General features: G+C 48.6%; 1 protein-coding gene across 5 annotated transcripts; it reads right to left on the reverse strand.

Annotated features, from left to right (window-relative positions):
* Positions 1–3,204: 3,204 nt before the first annotated feature.
* Positions 3,205–12,395, reverse strand: LOC123246081 (aminoacylase-1A-like). 5 transcript variants are annotated; one of them, XM_044675059.1, is made up of 15 exons: positions 12,326–12,395; positions 11,280–11,408; positions 10,808–10,872; positions 10,516–10,620; positions 8,483–8,577; positions 5,909–5,985; positions 5,645–5,734; positions 5,507–5,563; positions 5,283–5,356; positions 5,131–5,180; positions 4,853–4,997; positions 4,441–4,509; positions 4,016–4,095; positions 3,801–3,861; positions 3,205–3,531 (listed from the first exon to the last, which is right to left on the reverse strand). In XM_044675059.1, the coding sequence occupies exons 2-15, from the start codon at positions 11,377–11,379 to the stop codon at positions 3,367–3,369; spliced, it is 1,233 nt and encodes a 410-aa protein (XP_044530994.1). In that variant the 5' UTR covers positions 11,380–11,408; positions 12,326–12,395; the 3' UTR covers positions 3,205–3,366. The 5 variants fall into 5 exon arrangements, with proteins under 5 accessions (XP_044530994.1, XP_044531062.1, XP_044531117.1 ...); XM_044675127.1 differs by having other exon boundaries at positions 12,334–12,368; XM_044675182.1 differs by lacking the exons at positions 10,808–10,872; positions 12,326–12,395 and having other exon boundaries at positions 10,516–10,580; positions 11,280–11,565.
* Positions 12,396–14,264: the final 1,869 nt, after the last annotated feature.

The raw sequence follows: 14,264 nt of genomic DNA on the forward strand, positions 1-14,264 counted from the left end.
TTGTTTATTGGCACTAAGATAATGGATTCTTCCTTGGATCTCCCTCTGGGCTCCTAAACCATGAAGATCTTCCCGTCACTTGGGCCCTTGTTTGCCTCTTAGTCTGGCCTTGCAGGATTCCCCAAGAGAATGCCCCCTTTTGTCTCCCCAGAAGGAAATAGGGTGGTGCTTTTCAAACTCTCAGGGCTGGGCATCAGGAAAGTTGAGCCTGGTGCCATCTTGACAAACCAAGCACCAGCCTCCCAAGGCCTCTGTTTCTGCATTAGGGGATCACTTGGAATTCATTCGGTCTCCAGCATCCCTCCCAGCTCTAACACTGATCTTCAGGAAAGATTTTAAATTTGTTTTGTAGGGTAAGTCTTGGTTTCCAGGTAACATTTCTGCTCCCCTTTCCCTTTGAAGGCAATCTCCAAGCATTTATTATATACCAGGCACTGTGCTGGTCCAAATAGCCCCACTCCTCAAGAAGCTTATGTTGATACGAGACTAACAATTGTACCTCCGCCATTTGCATGGCTTTAGGCAAGGGGAAGGCTGTGCTTGAGAAAAATGGAAAGTCTCCTCTAGGGGAAAGTGAGGAGAAAAGCATTCTATACTTGGGCTACCAAAGTACTTTACCGGGAAGAGATGAAGGAACAACCAGGCCTATTTAGCCTAAGGCAGTCTGAAATGTGACTGGGAGGTCTAGGCAATCTCATTCCCTTACTGAATAAATTCCCAATTATCTATGATCTCTTGGATCAGATCTGGTTCCAGCCTGCTTTCTCTTTGCACCCCACATCCTTTCCTACCAACCAAACTGGACCTTCTAGTCCTCACTTGGGACACTCCCATCTCCTGTTCTGCTTGCCCAGAATGAACGCCACCTTCCAGAATTGCTTCGTAAGTGATTTAGCCACAGCCTATGAAACGCCTTTCCTAATGCTTCCAGCTGCTCATGCCCTCCAGGAAAAAATAATTACTTGCAGTTTTGTATGTCCTTACATACATGTATATGTGTGGGAATGGTCACCCAAAAGAATGTAAGCTTCTTGAGGGTAAGCCTTTTTCCCCCCTGCTGTGTCTCCTTAGCACCTAGAACATTGGTAAACTGTAGGTGTTTGCTTAATGATTAGTACAGGATGTTTACTTCGTTACTTAATTCCCAGCTCCACGGTATACAAAGTACTTTTCACCACAACTTCTTGGGGAGATAAACGGTGCCAAGTTAATGATTGCAAATGATGGCAGAGGCTCCAAGAGCTTCATAACATGTCCTTGGCCAGGGTCACAGAGCTAGGATTCTAATCCATGTCTCCTAGCTCCCATCCCAGCCTCACACCGTTCAGAAAGCTGGAGTACAGATATTCCAGGCACCCACCCCAAAGAGCTGAATCTTCCAGAAGGATAGGAAAATGCATGATTCTTCTCAGAAGCTTCCAAGGCAACTCTGTGCCCACAGGGTACAAATCCCCCCAGTGAGATTCCAACCCATCATAATCATTTCCACCCCAAAGCTTTTTCTTATGCTTACCTGGAACACCTTCCCCCTCCTCTACCCAAATCCTATCTCCCCTCGCTTCAAGGCCTTGGACTTTGTTCAGCAACCCCCCAAGCTCTCCTTCAGACTCCTAATTCCTTGTTCCTAAGAACTATTTTCTATTCATGGAATAGTTCTCTCTCTGGCCCAGCCCTCCACACCTGCCTTTGTGTTCCTCTCACTTAAAGCCCATTTCAAATGCCATTTTCTTCATAAGATTTTCTCTGATCCCTGAGGTCTCTAATGGGGCTCCCCCTCAGTCATCCCATAGTTTGTTTTGGCCCGTATCTCCAAGGCACTATATGAAAATAATTTTATTGATTTTTTTTAATATTACTGTTATTTTGCAGACAGTCACTCTATTTGTAAATGTCTGATCAAGCAAAAAACACCAACACGGTTGGCCAGATCTGTAAATGGATGCCTCATTCCATACCTTTAATCTACCACCTCTTTGCCTATAAATAATACTACACCATCAAGTCCTCTGAAGTCATAATGGATAGCTGCATTGATCCAAGTTCAGAAGTCCTTCGGTGTTTTTCTATATGCTTCTGTGGTCATTATAAAAATCAATAAATAGGTAGGGCATCTAGGCAATATAGCAGTGTGCCAGGCTGGCAGTCAGAAAGACCTGAGTTCAAATCTTACTTTTTAGTGGTGACCCTGGGAGTCACTTCACCTCTGTTCTGCCTGCTTCCTCATTTGTAAAATGGAGATAATAAAAGAGTTTCTACCTTGCAGGGTTATTATGAGAATCAAACCCTATATAAATGTTATATACTATTAGCTATTAAATAGCCCTCCTGGTTCTGGTTTGTTCTGTATCAGTTCACACACGTCTTCTCAAGTTTTTCTCGATTTTTAAAAAAATATTTTTGAGTCCATACCTCCTGTTTTTATGTGGCTTTCATTTGGGAACAGTCTGAATCCTTCACATTTGTACTTTCTTCTGGCACCATGATGGCTCAGCTACAGGGACCACGTTTGATCATTCTCCAATCAACAGGGATCTATCTTCATTTCAGCCCTTTGCTACTACCAAAAAAGTGCCACTGAATATTTGTGTCTATCTAAGACCTTTCCTTCAGTCATTAGTCATCTTGGTGTATGCCCAGGAGTGGTATCTCTGGAGTGCTTGGGCAGCTTTCCTCTCGTACACCTCCAAAATAATCTCTAGAATGGCTGGACCAATGGATAGCTCCACCAAGCAAAGGTGCATCAGTGCATGTGCCAGTCTTCTTCTCTGAGGGTGTTTCCCTCTCCTTCCCCTAACAGACTACGAGTTCCAGGAGAGAACCTGCTATTCTATGTTCTAGATCTCAGCCCCATTCTGACTTTCATCAATGTTCCCTGAATGGTCACCACCTCCTCTCCCCTCTCCCCCACCAGAACTTTGCTGATCTTCTAGGCTTTTATCGCATCTTGCCTTCCACTTGTTTATGTAACACGCCAGAGGCAGTTGATGGTGCCATGGATAAAGTCCTGAGCCTGGAATCAGATGTGACCTCCCACTCCGGGCAAGTCACTCAACCTGTTTGCCTCAGTTTCCTTGACTATAAAACGGGGTAATATAATAGCACTACATCCTAGAGTTGTTACAAAGATCAGATGAGATATTTGTTAAACAAAATAAAATACCAGCACATAGAATGCATATCGGTGGAGAGGAAACACCGGACAGCTCAGCACCAAAACAAGGCTTTATTATAGATCCAGGTCTTTGGCATTACCTTTCCTAAAAGGGTTCCTACGGGGAGGTGTTCCCAGACCTGAGCAGGCTGGGGAGGGGAAGGCACTAGGAGAAGCCAGAGGCTGCTGCAGATGGGAACCAGGACCCAGACGTGTTAGCACTCATTGGGCAGGGCTGGCACACTGGCCAGGGCAGGCAGCAGTCGAACATAGATGTCTATGCCCCGAAGAAACACGGCTTCATTCAGGAACTCGTTGTGGTCGTGCAGCAGGACTGGGGTTAAGTTCATCGGTGAGAAGCCCAGGGCTGGGACCCCTGCCTGTAAACATGCGGGTGGCATCAGGAGAGGGGCTAACACTCCAACCTGGAGTAAGCCAGCATACTCCCTCCTTTCCACCTCAGGACTAGAGAACAGCCCACTCCCCACAGGGTCCCAGAGATGAAGTTAGGACACCCTCTCTCGTCCAGCGCGGACCAGAGGCTCCACAAGATGCCCTCTACCTTCCCCTCATTGCCCTTCCTAACCCCAACACCAGCTAGCTGGCTCCCACTGCCCTGGTCTCAAAGCAGGGAGGCAGAGATACTCACAGCACGTAGGTAGCGGCTGTCAGTGGCAGCTGGGAAGATCTCAGGCTTCACAGTGAGATTCCTGGCAGGGGCAGAGGAAACACAAAGATATTTCCCTTTAAGGGGGGACGGGGTGGGGGGGACCTCAGAAGTGGGCCGTGTCAAAGGGAAGAAACAGAAGGGAAAAAAATGCAAAGCAGGGCATGGGACCAGGGGCAGGGAAAGACCTTACTTACATCTCTTTACAGACTCTGCTGAACTCAGCCCACCACGGGTTAGAGTCATCTGTGGCTGTAATTCGGGGCTCTGTCCATTTCTGAGGGGGACCAGATAAGGCAAGGGTCAAGAACAGTGGCTCCCCAATCCCTGTTTCAAGGAAAGGACACACACACACACACACACACACACACACACACACACACACACACACGGGAACCCCAAAAGCGGCATCCCCAAACCAACACCTACAAATCTATAGCCAGACTTACTCTCACAAACACATCTCCGGACACACAAACACACTTTGACATTCTCTCATTTACACAGACATGAATTCAGATGGCCCAGACTCCACTGGAGCACCCTGGGACCATTTCCTAGGCTGCAATTTTGAAGCTTAATAAAAAGCTCTGTCTGGGAAGAACCCCAGGGGTCTACGTACCTGCTGAAACTGGTAGGTGACCCCTTCACCGGCCTCCTGACACCAGCCCTGAATCCGTTTCTCAAAGGCCTGGCAGACACAAGCATGAGGAAAAGGTGGCACCCCTCCACTTCTGACATGTCACCCCCAGAACCAGTGCTAAGAAGTGGAGGAATCCTGGAGGATTCCCACTTCTATCGCACTTTTAAGCAAAATGCTTTCCTAACAACAGCCCCGTGATTTATATAAGACAAGAATTGCTGTCCTCAGTTGATGGATGGGGAAACCGAGGTTTAAGGGAGGCGTGGTCAAGTCATTGGGTAGCCTGAAGCTGAGGCTGGACCCAGATCCCTCAGAAGGCAGGGGTTATCCAGGACCTTGGGAAACCGGGGAGGGGGTGGGGGGGAAGCCCCTCCCCACCCTCAGCACCTACCTTGAGGTCCACGTCTGGAGCAACTCGAAAGTCGAAGCCAGCGCTCATGGTGGCCGGGACCACGTTATAGGCAACTCCTCCCTGCAGGACAGTCAGGTTCACCGATGTCACAGCCCCCAAAGTCAGGCTGGGGTCCGACTGCAGCCTGGAGAAGGGACAGCGCTCAAACTCAACCCCTCCCAACAGTCCCACTCCCGAGGGCCCCCAAGCAAAGAGGAGGTGGGTGGATGTTGGGGCGAGGGACAAAAACCAGGAAGGGGAGAAAGGTAAGCTCTCACCGAAGCTTCTCCTGCTCTCGGAACTCCAAGACTGAAGTAACCACCCTGTGCTGAGAGCCACCCCGGAGGATGGGGGGGGAGGGAAGTCAGCCAGGGAGGCTCCACTGACAGCACCCCCCCATCTCCCAGGCTTCCCGGGACTCTGGACTCACCAGCTTCTCTGCTGCTGTGTTCTCAATGAAACGGGAGCCATGGCCTGGGTTCCCAGAGCTTGTGATCCGGAGCCCTGCTTGCCAGGAGGCCCAGAGGGCAGAGTCTTATTTTATTCCCCCTGTCAGACATAGGGTTCCCCTTGGGAAGGGATATGTCTCCACCTTGGACTTGGTGCCTCCTTCTCCCCCAAATTCACCCAAACCAGGCCAGGGGCTCTACTCACACCAAGGGCTCCGTTCACTGTAGAAGACTACGAAGGTCTCTGTCGGGCTAGCCAAGCCTAGGGAGTGGGAAGTTAGTGGAGCATCTGCTCTAGGTCAGTCCCAAGCCCTCCGGACCCAAGCCCAGGGTCAGGACTCACCCTCGTCCAGGGCAAAGCCAGCTCGCAGCGCCTGAAACTCCGGCCTTTTCACGAAGAGCTCCATGCCCTTGTGTCCTCCAATCTCCTCATCTGAACAGACAACAAAGAACTCTGAAGCATGGGCTCCCCCCGACACGCACACACATCCCGCTCTTCCCCATAGGGGGCAAAGAGTCCATCGTCCCCCAGCTGGAATGGAGCCAAGGAAGCAGTTGTCACCTTGGTCTCTAACCCCTTGCACCCCAACCCCTGCCACAGCCCTACCAGGGACAAACGTCAGGTGAATGGTCCTGGGAAGACGCTTCCCTTCTTCCTTCAGCCTCCGAATCGCCTCCAGGTACCTGGAGGGACACACGACAATGAGACCCATTCATGGAGTCCACTGAAGAAGAGTCAGGTCCACAATTCCCCAGCTGACCACCCAAGAATCTCACGTGATCAAAGGATCTGGGTTGGAAGGAACCTCAGAAGCGATCTAGTTCTAAGTATTTTTTTTTAAAACATCCCAAAGGCTTGTTAAAAGAAGGATCAATGCACATGGTTCAATGGGGACATGATTGGGAATGTAGACTCTAAGCGATCACCCTAATGCAAATAATAATAATATGGAAATAGGTCTTGATCAATGACACATGTAAAACCCAGTGGAATTGCTCGTTGGCTACAGGAGGGGGGTGGGAGGAGGGGAGGGAAAGAACATGAATCATGTAACCATGGAAAAAATACTCAGATTTAATGGGAAAATACTCTAAATTAATTAATTAAATAACTGAACTTAGAAAAAAAAAGGATCAATAGTAATACTCATACAACCCAGTGGAATTGCTTGTCATTTCTGAGATGGGGGAGGGAAGAGAGGAGGCAGATGACATGAATCATGTAACCTTGGTAAAATACTTAAAAATAAATAAATATAATTTTTTAAAAAAGGGATCAATGGGGTAGCACCTATTAGATTGTGGGATCTTTGATAGCAGGCCACTGTCTTTTGCCTTCCTCAGTGCCCAGAACATAGTAAGTGCTTAATAAATGTTTGTTGACCAGCTCTTCTAAATTCAGTCTGAAGAAGGGAGAAGACCTCCCCCCTGAACAATATAGCCTAAAATTTCATTAGCAGCACAGCAATCTGCCATTGCCCATTGCAAATTCATAATAAGCTTGCAGTCTGCCAAAACCCCACAACTGGTTTATAGGAATAAAAAACGACTTGACAGGGATTATTTCCCCATCTCCCCTCTCCTGTACCTGGTATTGTTCAGTCCTTTTAAGTCTACCTCTTTGTGAACCCAATCGTGGTTTTCCTGGCAAAGAACCTAGAGTGCTTTCTATGTCCTTCTCCAGCTCATTTTACAGAAAGGGAAACTGAGGCAAATAACACTAAGTGACTTTCCCAGTGTTACATAGCTAGAAAATGTCTGTGACCCAATTTGAACCCAGAAAGATGAATCTTCCTGATTCTAGAGCTGACATTCTATCCATGGTGCCACCTAGCTTCCCCTTTTTGTACTTGTACAATTTTTTTAAAAATATAAATAGGGATTTAGATTTGCCTCCTATTAAATTTCATCTTCTGAAATTGCCACATATCATTTTGGGAACCTGATTCTTTTTTTTCTTCTTTTTAAACCCTTACTTTCTGTCCTGGTAACAATTCTAAGACAGAAGGGCAGCAAGGGCGAGGGGTCTTATAGCTTGCCCAGCGTTTCATAACTAGGAAATGTCTGAGGCCACATTTGAACCCAGAACTTTCCATCTCTAGACCTGGCACTCTATCCATCATGCCACCTAGCTGCCCCTTGGAACCTAATTCTGTCACCCAACATGTGAACTCTCTCCTAACTTTGTGTTATCCCCAAACCTGCTAAGCACAGGATCCATGCTTCCTCTCAAGACATTAGTAAATGTGTTGAGCAGGACCAGACAGAATAAAGGGAAAAAAACACCAAAGGGTTCCGTAATCACTCAGCGGCCAGCTAGGTCTGCAAGTTCATGGAGAATCAGCAATAGAATTCCCCCAAAGCTAACGCTGTCCTCAAATGCCCTGAGAAAGTCAAATGCCTAATACTAGCCAGGGGACAGTCTCCCTTCCCATCAGGGATCTGCCTTCAGACACTAGCTGAGTGACTCCAGGCAGGACATTTAATCTGGATGCCAGAGTTTCCTCAACTGTAAAATAGGGATTAAAATAGTATTTCCTCCCAGGGTAGTTAGGAGAATCAAATTAGATAATATTCATAAAACACTTAGCACAGTATCATATAGTAGGTGCTAAAGAATTGCCTTTTTTTTTTTAATTAGTTTAGTCCAAAGAAGATTCTGGAAGGACAAGATTTATAAGGGCCTATCTCTGACTTCAAATATCAGAGGCACTGTCCTGTGGAAGGCAGATTAGACCGGTTCTGCCTAGCCTAGGAAAACAGATCTTGGAGATATCTGCTGAGGCTGACTTTGATCCATTACAAGGAAAAAGCAAGATAACTGGAGCTTTTTCTGTTCAGAAGGAAAAAGCTTTTCCTCCCAAGGAAGCCTTGAGTTCCCTCTCCCTATAGATATAAGCTCTAGCTGAGCCTGGAGGAATCCTACATGCTTAAAATAAAAGACTGCAAGCTAGAAAGGACATGAATGGATAATCTCCTGTTTGGTGGGGGCACTGGGTCCAATGAGAGGGTGGGGATGGGACTCTTCTGACTCACAGATTCTAGGATTCATTCTTCTAGTCCTCTCATGGCCAGAGAGGGAAACCAAAACCCAGAAAAGAGATGGAACCCTCTGGGGAAGGTACAAAAGCCAGAGAGAAGAGAGGAATGGGAGTGTCCAATCTCCCCCAGTGGGACTCACTGAATGCCAACACATTTCATGTCTTGGGCACCCCGAGCATAAATGTTTCCTTGAGTGTCCTTGAAGGCTTCAAAGGGATCATGATTCCAATGTTCCTAAGAACAAAAAGAAAAAGGGTTAGATGGAAAATTCCTTCTCACCTTGATCCTGTTCAATTCCACTCCTGTGACCTCTCCAGAATACCCTTCTTCTCCATATTGGGGTCCCCACCTGCCACTCTAAACATAAATGGCCCCTGAGGGCCCACCTCCTTCAGGAAGCCTCCCCTAGATTACTAGACCTCCTGGCTATGGACCTCTGGCAAGGTTTCCTTATCCCAAACAACTAGTCCTGCCATTTTTCACACTGTGCCCCTAGGGCTGTATCTTAATGCATGTCTTGTACCTCAGTGTCAGGAGAACACCAGCTCTCCCTCATCCCACACCCAACCAGCATTCCTTCTCCAAACCCTCCCCAGCTCTTCCAGGCCAGGTTTCCTCCTGATCTCTGCACATTCTAAGTGGCTTTCTGTCCCCTCAGCCCTCATTGGTTCCCAAGGAGAGTTTTATAATCATGAGCAAGTCACTTAACTTCTGTCTGTGGTTCTTCATTTCAATTGAATTCAACAAGCATTTATTGAATGCCATACATGTGTGTGTTTGCAAGGCAAAAACAAAAACACAACAGCCCTCAAGGAAGCCCACCTTCTCCTGGCCCAAATACAACATATATAAAGAAACATATAAAAAGAACTACTGAACTAATAAGTAAGACTGGGAGCTGGTCTTTTGAAAAAACAAATAAAATAAAGTATTAATTAATTTAATAAAGAAACATATAATATATAATACATATAATGTAAATACAACATATCTAAAAGAAAAAGGAAAGACAAAATGTAATCTAGGTAAAAAATATACATCATCTAAAGAGGAGAAAACACTCCACAATTTGGGAGATCAGGAAATGGCCTTGTTTGGGCTTTATAGCTGCCTCATTTAGGGAGCCCCAGCTATGCTGTAGAGAAAGCTAGGGATTCTAAGAGCTGGCCATGAGGAGACAGGGCATCCCCGAGCAAAGGGAGGGAGGAAGAGGATGGAATATTGGGTACAGAGAGCACAGAACACATGAAAAGGATGGATGAATGTAAAATGAGACTAGGGGAAAGGTAGGTGAGAGCCCATTTTCAGAGGGCTTTTAATGACATACACACAAGTTTGTGTTTTATCCTAGGAACAACAAAGAGAAGGAGACAGTGGAAAGATATTACATTGGCACTCTGAGCAGCCAGGTTCAAGTCCCAGCTTTTCCATTTGCATGACTTTGCCACTAAATCTTGCTGGGCCTCAGCTTCCTCATATGTAAAATTAGGGAACTGTACTAGATGGCCTCTTCTGGTTTTAAATCTGTGATCCTCCAGTCAGTGGGGAGCTATTGAAGATTGTGGCACTGGAAAGTGGGGATAGCCCTGCTGCCTCCTTAATGGAGCTGTTGTGTACTTTGCCAAACTCACCTCACTTAGCTATTGCTTTTATTATTGTTCCCCAAACCTTTGAACATTCCAAGTTAAATGGCACTGCCTCCATAAAGCCTCTGTTTACAACTCCACCGCAATGAGATCTTACCCATCAGCTCCTAGGGTTGTTCTTGTTGTCTCCATACTCTTCTCTGTTGTGGATTACTCTCTCTAGTCCCCACAAACCAGACCATGAGCTCTTGAAGTTTGTCATATGCTTACAGTTAGTTGCAAGACTTAAGTCTTGGCCTTGACACCTATTTAGTGACCATGGACAAATTTTTTAGCCTTTCTAAGCCTCAATCGCATCATCTATAAAATGGGGATCATATTTGCACAGCCTGTTTCAAGAGGCGGTTGTGAGAGAAGTCCATAATAAGCCTTCAAACCCTACAGATGAGGGATTTTATCACCAGTTGTACTTACTTGCCACACTTTCCTGAGTGACAAGGAAAAGCTTCTTTGAGGAGGTAAAAGGTAGAAAGATTTCTCCAGAGCCTTCTCCCCACCCCTCCATTTCTGGCTCCCAGATATCTACCTCAAAGACAGGCACCACATCAGTATGGGAGTTAAGCACCAAGGAATGGAGTCTGGGATCTGTGCCTTGCCAGGTCAATATTGTCACTACTCGACCGGGAGCCACCTGGCAAAAAAGAGAAAGTGGTGGGAAGACTGTAGAGGGATAAAGAGGGCATGAGGAAGAAATATCCCACTCCCAGTCCTGAGCCTTCCCAGGCACCCTTCACCTACACCCTCATACCCTTCTCTTCTCCTCTACCTTCTGGCATCTAAGGCTCAGGTCAAGTCACTGATCCCCACCTTCTACTTACCTCCACCTTCTGACACTCAAGGCCCAAGTCACTGGCTATCTTCTCCAAAAAAAGCACAGCTTCATCTACAGAGAAGATAGAAGTTCCTGATGGGATGGGAAAGGGAGAAGAGGCAGAATCCACCCATCCCAGCATTTGGCCAGGGATTTCTTTATCCCCAGGGCCCTTGCCACAGTCCACAGTCAACTAGGGACAGTCAAGTTCCAGATATCAGAGGGCAGCTGCTGAGTCCAGAAAAGAGGGACAGACCATTCTCTTCAAGAGATGGCCAGTTTCAGAGGCCTGATCTACCATTTCTGCAGTTCTTGGACCAACCAAAGTGGAGGCCGTGAAAGCTGGCTGTCCATAGACAGGGAGAGGCTGATGTCCAAGGTCCAGGAGCCTGCCTCGAGCACCCATGCCTGACAAACTCTAACCCCAATCTATTTAGAGATACAGTGCCTGCAAGGAAACCCCATCTGAGCTTCCTCACCATAGTTGGGCTCTGGCTGCACAGTCCGGATTTGAAGGTACTGGCGAAACAGTGTCACACTCGGATGCTCCCCCTGTGGGGGCTGCTGGTGGCCAGGCATGGCAGCTCTGTATGCCTTGTTCTCTGACCCTGCTGGGCAGTAAGATAGAAGTCAGGGATTCTTTGGAGATGGCTCCAGCTAGCTTTCAAAGGTCCAAGGACTACCCCCTGCACCCTGGGACCTCCCACTGACCAGCAAAGGAACCCAAGATCTTGATCTTTTGAGCTGTTAAGGCAGGAAGCCCAAGGAATGAGTAGATCCAAGGGTCAACTTCCTTTTCTGCCCAGTAGTGGAGAAACCATCTCAGATAGCTCCATCTTGGAACGATCTAACCCAACTCAACCTCCATCCCCTAAAAAACGACTCCAATTCTTGGTGCCATCTAAGTCTTCCCACCTCTCCAGGTCTTAGCCTCAGAGCCTCTTAGACCTCTTTCCTGTGTCTGTATTTTTTCCTGCTCTGCCTCCAGAATCCTTCAAGGACCTCTCCTTATTCCCATCCCCACCCTACCTCCCACCATCTCTTTGTTGCGGGCAATTAGCAGATTCTTAGTACTTGTTGCGGACGCCCCTGGAAGCCTGTGGCTCTCTCAGCTCCACCTCCACGATCGCTCGGCCCTCTGTTTCCCCAGAATTCCCTTTCAATTCTCATAGACCCCCCAGGATTCCTTCCCACAGCTCTCTGCCGCCTCCGGGATTGGCCCCCAGTAAGTCCTCCACCCCTAACCCCGGCTTCAATCGAAAAGCCTGAATGGAGGCACGAGGCCATCCTGTCAGGGTCCCACCCGTGCCAGCACATCTGGCCCGAGCAGGTAGGCACCACCCCGCCGCCTGCAGCGCAGTCGCGGGCCCAGGGGGACTGGGGAGTTGGGGGGGCGGGCTCTCCGCGGCACGTGGAGGCCTGCGGGGGCTGGCTGCTGCGACTTCTGCGGCGACGGTCGCCTAGACCTGGTCTGCTGCCCCGCTGGGCTTCTCTCCCCACCCCCATCCCAACCCCCACCCGTTACCCCGTTACTCGGGTGAGCAAAGGGCCCCGGCAGCCAGTCTCGACGTTGCAATCCGGTCTGCGGGGCCTGCCCCGAGGTTGTCCCTGTATTGGAAGAGACTCCGCCTCGCCCCCTGCAGACCCCGCCCCTGGGCCGGTTGGGGGGCGGGACCCGGGGGCGTGGACCTAAGGCTGGGTGAGGATCCCCGGGATGAGCATCGCTTCGCTCTCTGTCCCACATCCACATGTAAGTGTCACCGCGTCGGTAGAGCCACTGTAACCAAGCCGCTGTGACACTGTATCCTTGCGCTTCCCCCAGAGCGCTCTTCTTCCACTCTCCCGTCCTTGGCGCAGGCACCGGCTCGCGGGGGGTCCCCATCCGTCTCCCTCCTGAGCCCGGGTCTACACTGCCAGCTGCTTGGGCATCTCTCCTCCTCTCTATCCCTTACTAAGCGTCTCACGGCCAACATTTCCAAACCAGAACTCATGCCTATGTCCCCCAACGCTGTCCTTCCTCCAAACTTCCCTTTTCTGCTTATCCCTCCAGGGAACTTAGGTTTGAATCTTTGGAGTCTCCCTTCACTCTTCCCCTCTCCATTATCTCCCATATACAATCAGTTGCCTGCCCCCACAAACTGGCCTCAGTTTCCCATGAAGACTTTGTTTCTTTGTCTTTAAACAGGTGGTCCTCCATGGAATGCACTCCTCATCTCTGCCTCTCCTAACCACTAACTTGGGTGCCATCTCCTTCACTCGACCTCTCTGGATCCCCCCCCCCTTTTTTTTTTAACATTCTCCCTCTTTCAATGACTTTGTCTTGTGTTATAGGTTCCTTACATTGACTCATCTGTGCCCATTTCCAATTCGCAACCTTCTCCCCTACCAGACTATAAACTCCTCGAGGGCAGGAGCTGTTCTGATTTTGTCCCCTAGGTTGAACCCAGAACTTTGCACATAGGTGCTTACTGTTTCTCAAATTGAATTGAATGTCACAGTCTATATATTTGTGTGTGACTTTGTCACTGGACATGACAGCACCTCCCACCCTTGAGTATAACCTATAATATTGTCAAGTAATATTGTATGGCAGCACGAGGGTCCCTGAACAGATATGAGATGCACATGCACTGTGTCACCAAATGCATGGGACCGTGGACTGTGTGTGGCCCTGAGCAAGACACTAAATCCTGCCCACCTCGATTTCCTCATCTGTAAAACAGGGATAACAACACCAATCTCCCAGGGTGGTTGTGAGGGTCAAATGGGAGATTGGTCAAATGTTTTGCAGACTTTCTGGTGTTGTATAAATTCTAGCCATCGTGTTTTTGTGAAGCTAGGTGTATCGGTGTTCATGGAGGATGTTTCTGCTGCTGCCTGTGCAACAGAGCATCCATGGTCCTTGCAGGGGTGTTGGGTGGGCGCCCCCTTCTGTGAGTGGCTTTGGTTCAGCTTGAACCAAGGTCCTGAAATTCTCCTTGCAGCAGACCCCAGGAGACTGGACATTGCCAGGCTCGGGACCGCAGTGGAGGTAAGTCGACAGACAGGTGCAAGAGGGTGTGACAGACAGACAGTTGGAGATGCCCTTTGTTCTTTTGCAAGATCAAAGATTACCCTAAGTGTGGACTAGATGGCCAGTTCACCCCTGGTCCTTTGAACTCTCTTTCCTTTCCCCTTCCCCCCACTCCTGCCCAGTGCCAGGTGCTGAGTCAGTTCCCCCAGGGTGTGTGTATGCTTCCACCCAAGAGGCAGTTGTGTACATTTGTGGAGGTGGGGGAGACACTTCCCCACTGGGCACAATCTAGAGTTTGGGATGAGCTGGAAACAGTCCCCCTGCCCTAACTTCTCCCCCACCTCCAAGTCCTAACCTCTTCCCCCTGGCTCCCCAGACTCAACTGAGCATGCTAGGTGAGGTTAACCACCCGGCTCCCCAACACACCCACCCCAGCCAAAAGCCACTGAAC

This window comes from Gracilinanus agilis, chromosome 1 (assembly GCF_016433145.1).
Source record: "Gracilinanus agilis isolate LMUSP501 chromosome 1, AgileGrace, whole genome shotgun sequence".
NCBI lineage: Eukaryota > Metazoa > Chordata > Mammalia > Didelphimorphia > Didelphidae > Gracilinanus > Gracilinanus agilis.